Source organism: Pimephales promelas, chromosome 12, assembly GCF_988280905.1.
Source record: "Pimephales promelas chromosome 12, fPimPro1.hap1.1, whole genome shotgun sequence".
Classification (NCBI taxonomy): Eukaryota; Metazoa; Chordata; class Actinopteri; order Cypriniformes; family Leuciscidae; genus Pimephales; species Pimephales promelas.
Genome location: NC_142780.1, coordinates 32,476,815 through 32,487,225, shown reverse-complemented (window position 1 = coordinate 32,487,225; position 10,411 = coordinate 32,476,815). Strand labels below are relative to the sequence as shown.

The 10,411-nt window shown below is 37.0% G+C and overlaps 2 protein-coding genes across 2 annotated transcripts; both read right to left on the bottom strand.

The window, feature by feature from the left end:
• Positions 1 to 1,011: 1,011 nt before the first annotated feature.
• On the bottom strand, positions 1,012 to 4,107 carry tpbg1a (trophoblast glycoprotein 1a). Its single transcript, XM_039660839.2, has 2 exons — positions 3,707 to 4,107; positions 1,012 to 2,410 (listed from the first exon to the last, which is right to left on the bottom strand). Exons 1-2 carry the CDS (start codon positions 3,982 to 3,984, stop codon positions 1,477 to 1,479), a joined length of 1,212 nt encoding a protein of 403 aa, XP_039516773.2. The 5' UTR covers positions 3,985 to 4,107; the 3' UTR covers positions 1,012 to 1,476.
• Positions 4,108 to 4,868: 761 nt separating this feature from the next.
• Positions 4,869 to 10,119, bottom strand: tmem222a (transmembrane protein 222a). Its single transcript, XM_039660841.2, has 6 exons — positions 9,968 to 10,119; positions 9,152 to 9,236; positions 9,039 to 9,070; positions 8,284 to 8,380; positions 7,718 to 7,848; positions 4,869 to 5,539 (listed from the first exon to the last, which is right to left on the bottom strand). Exons 1-6 carry the CDS (start codon positions 10,084 to 10,086, stop codon positions 5,452 to 5,454), a joined length of 552 nt encoding a protein of 183 aa, XP_039516775.1. The 5' UTR covers positions 10,087 to 10,119; the 3' UTR covers positions 4,869 to 5,451.
• Positions 10,120 to 10,411: the final 292 nt, after the last annotated feature.

Here is a 10,411-nt window from a genome sequence, read left to right as displayed (position 1 = left end):
CCCAAAACACCCCTTCATTTCCCTCCTTTCCTCAACCGTAGCGAAATATTGAGGACACAATCTGTAGCAGCGAATGCTGTGGGCCGCCCCAACTAATGTGATGGAGTGCAGCGTTTCAATCTGCTGAACAGGTTATGAAATATAATGGAGAGTATAATTCAGTCAGATAGGGTTAGATGCACATGAGAAGTCATTCAGTGCGTCTTCAGATCTGCTTTTATAAACCCAGAAAGTTTGGCAAGCCAACAATAGACTGATAATTCAGATGATGTTTTGAGCTCATCAGTGATTTTTTTCAGATGTCTTAAATATTTAAAAAGTATAATTCCAGCATATAGATGTACATTGTGAACGTGATTTCACCAAGTACAACATGTTTCTGGATCTGGATCTTTGTTGATCCTGGAACAACATTCAAATCAACCAATCAGATTTTACAGTTTATGTCAAGTTTAGGCTTATTTGCTTCTACATCAGTGTTATTCACCTCTTATTTCCCTCTGATTTTTTATGGATTAATGGGTTAGTTTAGAGGTACACTCTCAGAAAAAAAGGTCCAAAGCCGTCACTGGGCCTGTTCCTTTTCAAAATGTAAACTTTTGTCCATTTTAGGAACTAATATGTACATTTTAGGTGCTATTTGTACATTTCAGGTGCTAATATGTACATTTTAGGTACTAATATGTACATTTTAGGTGCTAATTTGTAGATTTTAGGTTCTAATTTGTACATTTTAGGTGCTAATATATACATTTAAGGTGCTAATTTGTACATGTTAGTGTAATTTGTACATTTTAGGTGTTAATATGTAAATTTTGGGTGCTAATATGTCAATTTTGGGTGCTAATATGTACATTTTAGGTGCTTATAAGTACATTTTAGGTGGTAAGATGTACATTTTAGGTACTAATATGTACATTTTAGGTGCTAATATGTATATTTTAGGGGCTAATATGTACCACTAAGGTACCAATATGCAGCCTTTGGGTACAGCCCCAGTGACAGCTTTTGTACCTTTTTTCTGAGAGTGAGGGATAGAGGACTTCAGACAGGGATGTTGTTCCAGGATTAACAGTAAGTATTTTGATCCAGGAACAGGTCTTACTTGGCAAAATCACGGTAACCAGATGTACATGTAGGGTTTGTGGCTTTTAGTCCATGTTGGTTAATGCTACTGTAATCCTACACATTGACACAGTAGATAAAGTATATGCTTTAACAATTTGTCCTTGTTTTGAGTGCAAAAATATGAGTGCACTCATATTGCACTGGTGGATGTTGTCCAATCTAGCCTACATCATGCATGCATATATTGGAATTACATAAGCCATCAGCCAGCCATCTCTCTAGTTAATGGTATCTACTGACCACTAGTCTCAATGACATGATTTCCTTGATTTGGTCTAGAAAAAAGTCCACTTTGCTACAGACTGAAATATATTTTTCTATTAAAAATGGGTTCATTGTGCAGTCCAGTTATAGTGTCACATCCGATGGAATCTGTGTGATACGGGAGTCAGAAGGGATGTGCCCCAAATGCGGGTCCATTCGAGGCTGACCCTGCCGAATGTTTGCAACACGCCCCAGTCGTGGGTCAGAGTCGATTTCGTACCGATAATGATACCCCTCCAGCACATTTTGGCATGCTTCATGTATGTCTGTGATCCATTTCTTGATACCCTTTCTGTTGAGGTAGACGACGAATAGAAATACCATGCCAACGAATCCCAGCACCAATCCAAGGAACACGTAGGAAGTATTTAGGGACAAGTCTGTAATCTCTTCGTGCGGTTTACCGTAACACCCCAACGCCTGTGCAGTGACAACCCGCAAAGACACTTCACGCAGCGCTGGGGGGTATTCGCAATACAGCCTGTCTGCGTCGCCCACCCTGACCTTTGAACCGTTTAGCCAGTTCGCAAACTCTTGTGCTTCACACGTGCACACGTACGGATTCTGACCCAACATCAGACGGACCGGACCGAGTCGCTCCAACTCGTAAAGACCCTCGTCGCTGATAGTTCTAAACGCATTCCTGCTCAAGTCCAGCTCCAAAAGTTGTTCGATACCAGAGAAAGTGCTGTTGTAGATGGCCACCAGAGAGTTGTTGTTCAGATGGAGATGCTGCAGGTTTGGCAGTGGAGAGAACATCCCCGGGGGTAAGAGGACGAGGTGGTTGTCCGACAGGTCAAGGCGCAGCAGATTTGTGAGCTCGCCCCAGCGCAGGGCAGTGATGAGGTCAGTCAGAGATGTGTAGTTGTAGAGAGACGAGCGAAGGCTGAGCTCCTGCAGGGGGCTTCCAGGCACGGAGAACGCCTCTGGATGGATGAGCACCAGCTGGTTGTTGTTCAGGATTAGAGAACGCAGCATGTGCAGTGAGGAGAACGCATGGGATCCAACCTCCATAATGCTGACAAAGAACGGAAAAATAGGTTTTTAATGGATTTTAACATTTTTTAATGATTTTTAGAGGATTCTAAATGGTGGAATAGCCTATACAAAAATGAAAGGGGAGTGCGGAGCTATAGTTGTAATACACTTGTTTTAAATACTTACACACATGCTGGCATGACGAAACTTGGTGTATTTACTAGTTGCCATTTCAACACTAGTATATAGAGAAAAAATTGCAGCAAAATTCCGAAATCTTTGTAAGATATCACTGAACATTTATTTAACCATAGCAAAAGTACTTATTTTTCATCTCTATTTTTTGTGTTTATTTAAAAGTAGACAAATCTGATATTATTTTGATCTCCAATCTGTTGTTTAACAGTTGATATAGTTCGCTAACTAGCAGAGTTGGGGCATGTTGTAACACTGCGTTACAATGTGCCCCTATTATAAATATGCTATTCTGAATTCTATTAAGAAAACAAGAGAAACATGTAAATAAAGACTGAGAGTCAATGTTCAGAAATTATTAATTATTAATTTGTTTTGAACTATGCTGTATAGCTGTGTTTTCCGGTGTGTTTGTTGTCAAACTCAAAAATTTGTATATTTTTAATTATTAGAAAATGCCATTATTTTATATGAAAAAGTTAAAAATTGTATTTTATTAAGAAAAGATTTTGGTTTGACTTGTATATATGAAGAGTTCAGATGCAATAGCCTCTAAATGCCATTTGAAATTTTCTTCTAAAATGACCATTTTTATCAAGCTTTTATATTTAAGTTCAGTAATTTCACTTAAATGACAATTAATAGGTAATCTTCATTGCCATTTAAGTGAAATTACTGAACTTAAATATACAAGCTTGATAAAAATGATCATTTTAGAAGAAAATTTCAAATGGCACTTAGAGGCTTTTGCATCTGAACTCTTCATATATATTTTTTAGATCAGATAGCATTTTAAGCTGTTATATGGTGATGTTACAATGTACCCCACCTATGGGGCATGTTGTCACATTTCCCTTCCATTCTTTCAGGGTAAATCAAGAAAAAAGTATACACTGTATTAATAAAACAAAACCACATAACTGTATTAGACATGTGTGAAATTAATGTGGGGGGGGGTTAGGTGATCTAAACCCTATGTAGATTTACAAAACAATAACAAAGTCAAAAAGTGTTACGTTGTGCCCCGCTCTCCCCAATGACTAAATCAATATTACTTTCAGAATAGGTGGATTGACAGATCGATAGATTATAGATAGATAGATGAGACAGACAGATATTTACTGACCATATCTTTTCTTACCCATTATTCATCAGGTTCAGGTGTGTGACGTTCTTTAGTCCGTTGAACGCGCCGTGCACGAGTCTGTGAATCGTGTTTCCAGTGATGATCAGGCTGATCGTGTCGCTCGGGATCGCCGCGGGGACTCGGAACAGCGCGGCAGACGCGCATCGCACCGTATGTTCAATATCAAAACACTCGCAGCGCGACGGACACAGTGCGACGCATGAGGAGACGCACATCATCGCGCAGACAAGCGTCAGCATCCTCCAAACTCTAACACTCGCAGACGGGAGCATCTGATCACCGCTCTTCAGTGGAAGTGCACATGCTATAGTACAACAACACAGGACTGACTGTCCCCCTCACTCTAGGAGATCATTACTAACTCATTACTTTACCCAGAAACACCTCCTGGTCATGGCTATAAGCGGGTGGGTGGAGCTGCACACACTCCACACATCCATCCAGTCAGAGTACTGAGGATAGTAGGCTATATACTGTGACCATAAAGAACATTTGTAGTGCAGTTTTTTCTGTGTGATTATGTAAATTAATTGCACTGATTTCTTTCTGTCCTCTGTCATAGATTAAATAGCAGATGCACACCCCAAAAGTTTGTAGACTTTGAAATGCTGAAATAATAGATCTGAGGATGAAGACAGTGTGTTTAAGGTTAGTGGATCATGTTAATAGTGACTTGTGATTCCCCTATTTGAGAAGAAATTACTTTCAGTAAAAACACTTTAAACATCATGAAGAAAAATGACCCTATATTGAAGAGAAAAGATCCAGCACTAGACATTTGACAACAATTGACCCTTGCATTTAAAGGGATAGTTCACTTTGAAATTAATTTTTGATATGTTTTAGCTTACCTCAAGGCCATTCAAGATGTAGGTGTCTTTGTTTCCACAGTATTTACAAATCATTAAATCATGTTTAATCTGGACTTCTCTGTGCATGCTCTTTGAGGTGGTGACCATAGACCTGCATTGACTGATAGACAAGAACAGTTTGACCTAAAAAAATCAAAATTGAAAATACTGTGGAAACAAAGACACCTACATCTTGGATGTCCTTGAGGAAAGCTAAAACATACCAAAAATATATTTCAAAGTGAACTATCCCTTTAAGTTTCAAAACACCTTTTGGGGTCATTGTATAAAAACGAGGACAAACATTATGGATTTACATTTGTATTTGGTCATATAATATAAATGAAAACATAAAACAAAAACATAAGGAATGAACCAAATATACAAACTCCCATTAGAGTATAATAATGTAAACATCCTGGATCAATTAAAAAATGTACATATTTTTGATGCACCACAAAATTCAAATAGTTCTAAGAATGAGGCAAAATAAAATTATGAGAAGTCATATGCTTAGATCTTAATTCTAATCACAGGAAACAGGAAATTGTCATCTTGTTTCATTTAGACCCATTCATGTATGTGATTATATTACAAATATATCAAATGCAAAAGCTTATGTAAGCAGTAATGGAAAAGGTCCCTGTAATTCACTTACAATGTCACTAATAGTCAGCATGTCACTAGATGCAAAGAGGTCTCTGTATTCCCAGCCAGCCAGACTGAATCTCCAAACAGAAGCAATGTAATGTCGTACAGACGCATGATTAAAGTTCAGGTTCAGATTTGCTTCTTGTAGCCGTGGCTCATAATGATCCTGAGCTGCCCTGTACGACCGTTCAACATCTCTCTCTCTCTGTGTTTGATGCTCCTGTCATCCAACCTCCGTCATCGTAGGTTGACAGCAAGTGCGATGGTGACTATGACCCCACAAATCATCAGAAAAGGCAGCCAGGTCTTCAGGAACCCCACAAAGCTACAAAAGACATTCAAATGAGCCATTTTAGCATCATGTCACCCTTGGCTTGATTTTAAAGACACTTAATATTAAAACGCACCTAATATTCAGCAATATTGTCAATTTGACTGCACTGAAACTATCGGATGAGAGGAAAATTTGAATAAATGACACTATTGTGTTTATACAGTAGCTGAATTGACGAACCTTTCAACATCAACAGTTATTGAACTGAATTGAATCGACATCGAAATGCATCAAGCTGAAAAATATAACTACTTCTGTAGTTTTCATCATTGAAGGTTATTTTCCTGTTTATTACTGTGAAGCTGCTTAAAAATCTGTGTTATATAAAGGTGACTTGACTCATGTAGACAAAAACATCACCATTTTAGAGAAACACAGGGTTTAGTTTAACCAGACATGTAAATTATGTCTTCATTTTACTCTCCCTCATGTCATTCCCAAATGCATATCTAAGGCAGAATGTCAAAGCGTGACACGAGGGTGAGAAAACAATGGCAGAATGTTCATGTTTTGAGGATAATCTCACGCAAAAGCTTACAATCCACCTCTCTCTCCCCCAGAAACCCTTATTTTGTGTGTCCTGGTGTCCTCTACATCACAACACTGAGAGTCCCTGGTGGAAGACTGGTGACAAATAAGGGGAAACACGGTGGCCGACTGCGATAAATCATTCAGTCAAAGGTAAGGACACACTGACTTCTAAGTTCTAAGGCAGTATTGCATGGATCCTTCATAGAGAAGGCAATCCGAATTGATTGAGCTCAGAGAAACAATCAAAACCAACACTCAAGATGCAATGTCGAAATTCATTGCATTTACATGAGTAAATATGTTTTTAGAGTATATTTAACTTAAAAGCATGCTAACATCAAACTATCACAATCAATTGTATCCCATGCAGTTTTGTTTTAGAAGTGCACTTCTTATGTATAGCACCATGGCCTAAAATTAACACTCACCAAGTGCCAAATGCGAGTAAAAACTGACGTTGGTGAGTATATGAAACGGTGTCAATTGCCAGTTGGCCGGTAACATTTTTATGAATTCTAAAAATGCAATATTGCAAGAACATGACGTGAAATGGTACTCAGGATAGTTGATTGTCCAGTGTTGCATTGCCACAATATTTAAGCCCTGCCAACAGCTAATTGAAATATTCAAGCACAAGAAGCCGCTAAAAGCAAATCAATTCGTTTCTCGCGTGCTGTGGAAAGTTTAAACATCCGTAGTGCGCGCTCAGAAAGCGTGCGTCGTGCACTCCTGAATTGAGCTCTCTTTCACGACAGACATGTTCAAACAAAATGATGTTAAAATGCCTGTCTTCTTGGCAAGCATCCTCATATATATAGTCAGTTATGTCTAAAGTGAACATAAACAGTTGAGCAAGAAAATGCAGTATATTGAATCCGTGCATTCGCTCTTAAAGTGACAGACGCCTAATTTTCCTGCAGCAGCCGGTGTTTTTTAATGTTAACCAAACAACAAAAGACAAATAAAAATCACTCACTGCTCCAGACTGAATAAGTTGTGTAACTTTAATAAGAATTAATGTTTTGATTCATTGCTAGTAAAAAAAAAAATAAAAAATTAAAATTCATCGATAATATTGACTTTTGAATTTCTTAAGTCACCGGTCATTAACAGGAATGGCTGTTTAGTCCCACAGAAGGATATAATAAACAGTTGTTGGTGTCTTTAGAACAGCCGTTGTAATCTCACCAGCACAACGCTGTTTTAAACCACACAGCAAAACTTTTCAGAAGCGTTAGTCACTCACTTTTGTCCGGAAGAAAAAATAATCAGACAATGTATATTTTTTTTACCATTATATAAATGAAAGTTGTAATAAAGCGACAGATCTGTAATGTGATGTAGGGGGAGACTTGGTTCAATGCATTGGTCATTGATTGGATAATGAAATGTGGGCGTGGCACTCAAAAGTGCATGCAGATCTGAATGCCAGCTTGCAGTGGATTGTAAAAAAGGGGCGGAGTTTAAGCAGACTAAATGATATACGTCAATAGAGAGAAGTCTGTCCTTTCACTGGAATATCTAGTTATGATATTCTGATTAAACATTTCCACAGACGGATGAATCATCCACAATAAGATTAATAACATGCATTTAGAAAATAGATTTACATTTCCCGCTGACCCGGCATCTCCTCACCTGACATGTTTGCTGTGGATGAAGGACAGTAAGCAGAGTTTGACCATGTTCCACGAGGAGCAGTTGTCGTAGCGCATGAGGTTCAGAGCCATGGCCACGTGAGAGTGGCAGTTATCACAACACAGATTGTGCTGCAATGCAGTGAGGACATCACAAACAAGCAAAACACAAAAGAATGTCAGTGAAAAACAGAGATATTAGGAAGTCGCTGTGTTTGTGTAATACAATTGGGTTGCAAAATTAAGGTTTTTAACAAAAAAATTTTGTTAAGACTATCAAAATAGAACATACAAATAAATCTATAGATTTATTAGACAAATACAATTTTATAATAATAATGATTATAATTTTTTTTTGGTAAAAAAAATATAAAAATAGACAAATGTCACATTTAAGCCTTATTGATAAATGTATAAAAAATTACAATAAAATATATGGTAAATTATTGAATGTATATACATGTCACAATATATGCGTTGTGAAGCTCACATTTCACCATAAAATCAGATGTCAAATGACGTCATTCATGACATATATTACAGTATATATTACAGTAGAGATCTCACCATTCTAGTTTTGTATTCCTCAGACGCCTCGTGCACGGCAATATCCCAGGCGTTTGCTCCACCGCCATACACTTTATTCTTATCCAGCCTCCAGTACCTGCATTAAATCCACATTTTAAATGTAAATGTATCCAAATTAATATTTTGTATTAATTATGGTTTATAGTCAGGGCTTAACATAAAATGTTTTTGCTCATCTGCCACTGTGACTAGTGGTTTTACTAACCACTCAGTATTTTTTTCACTGGCCACAATTGATACCATGGGGAAAAACTGCCATATATATATATATATATATATATAAAATATTATCTCATAATTTGCCAGGAGGTATATTAAGCTGCTGTCACTTTAAGACCTGTTGCACTGATCCATTATAGTGTTACACATACGTTTTATTTCCAAACTTCACTTAAAAAAATAGAAAAATGAAAAATCGATATGTTTGACACTACACTACATTGCATTTAGTTTATTATTTCAGATGCCTTTTTAATAGACCACTATTGAAACCTGTATTATGTATAAAATTCACCCTGCCAAAATGACTGTGTTACACCCTACCGCTGAAATACACCGGCATTTGGCGGGCCGGCTGGTGCTAATGTCAAGCCCTGTAGTTTAGATTTATTAATGAAATGTTTGTCAACAATTATGCTTAGTGAGAAAATATTTTTGATGTAGGACCAAATCTTTTCATGTGTGCAGATGATAATTCTGCTTCTCTATCACATTCACTAGGGGTTTAAACTCACTTTGTTGGTTTTCCAAATGCCATGTTGTCCTCCTGTATAAAATATAAATGAAAGTAGTTAGTACATCAGTGCAGTCAAGCTAAAGTCAGCGTAATCATCAGAAATAAACTCACCGATACGAAGTAAGGACCGGCAAAATCCCTGATCACACCGGTGGATGTGCATATGCCCATGTGCCCTATGAATGGCAGGAACCAGCTGCAGAGACAAACACAAAACACATCAACACAGAAATCCTCCTCTGACTCTGTATATTTGCAGCTTTTTAGTACGTTTCTCTAATAAATATAGATATGTATGGAAGCCCATTTCCGCGCCATAAGAAAAAAGAAAATCATGCTAATTGGTATAACATTTATAATAATTTGGCATACAATTTAATAATTTTGATTATGGATTTAAGAATAAAGTTTCATAATTATGACTCACTAAGTCGAAATTATGACATAATAATAATTTTGACTTTTAAATGTCATAATGACAGACTAAATCATAATAAGATAATAAAAAGTCCAAATTATGACCAACTGAGTCATAATTGAGTTTAAAAGGTCGAAATTGTGCATTCTTTAACATTTTAGGTCATATTTCTGACTGTTCTGTGGTTTTTACAGTCTATGGTTCTGTGTCATAATTACGGCTTTTTAATTCAGAATTTCGCCTTCCATGACAACACTTTTTAAGTCATACTTTTGATTTAGTATATGTCATAATAATTTCGACGTTTTAAACGAAGCATGACACATATTGGCCTTCACAAAAGCATGATTTCTTTTCGTCTGTGTTGGAAATGGGGTTGCATGGATGTCAGCCGAGACAATATGACAGAAATCGCTGACAATAATATTGACAGACACACTCGCGTTTACTGTCAGAATGTGTTGGTATTCCGCACGTGACCCGTCAGAACATCTCCGGTCTCTACTCACGTCAGAACCGGAATCGGTGTCCAGACGATGCAGTGCGGATAACGGCTCATTTCTTTGTCGATTTTCTCGAAACCTCCGTGGAAGTGTTTCATCGTGTCGATCTCAGTAACATCCGCCATCACAGTCTACGCGGTGACGTCATCGTGACGTCGGTGCCGTAGTGGTTCTCATTAGTTGTAATATTATTATCACATATATAAATAATGTTAGCTCACAAATCAGTATTTTATAACAGTAAACATGTTTATCAAAATAAAACTGATTTAAAAAAAATATATATATATATATATATATATATATAATGTTTATCACATTATACATACTATAATATAATATAATATAATATAATATAATAGTTTTTTTTTCAGTAACACTTTACTTAAAGCCTTCATATGTGTCTTCATTTGCCTTCATGAAAATATTTTAATGCATTGTAAATGAATG

What these genes read in the sequence shown, in the direction of transcription:
- tpbg1a (XM_039660839.2), bottom strand. Translation starts at nt 3,984, where the DNA reads ATGCTCCCGTCTGCGAGTGTTAGAGTTTGGAGGATGCTGACGCTTGTC. An exon ending in CTGAACCTGATGAATAATGG is followed by an intron (nt 2,411 to 3,706) that starts GTAAGAAAAGAT and finishes GTTCTTTGTCAG; the next exon opens with CATTATGGAGGTTGGATCCC.
- tmem222a (XM_039660841.2), bottom strand. Translation starts at nt 10,086, where the DNA reads ATGGCGGATGTTACTGAGATCGACACGATGAAACACTTCCACGGAGGT. An exon ending in AGGAATACAAAACTAGAATG is followed by an intron (nt 7,849 to 8,283) that starts GTGAGATCTCTA and finishes ACTGCATTGCAG; the next exon opens with CACAATCTGTGTTGTGATAA. An exon ending in ATCCACAGCAAACATGTCAG is followed by an intron (nt 5,540 to 7,717) that starts GTGAGGAGATGC and finishes TGTCTTTTGTAG; the next exon opens with CTTTGTGGGGTTCCTGAAGA.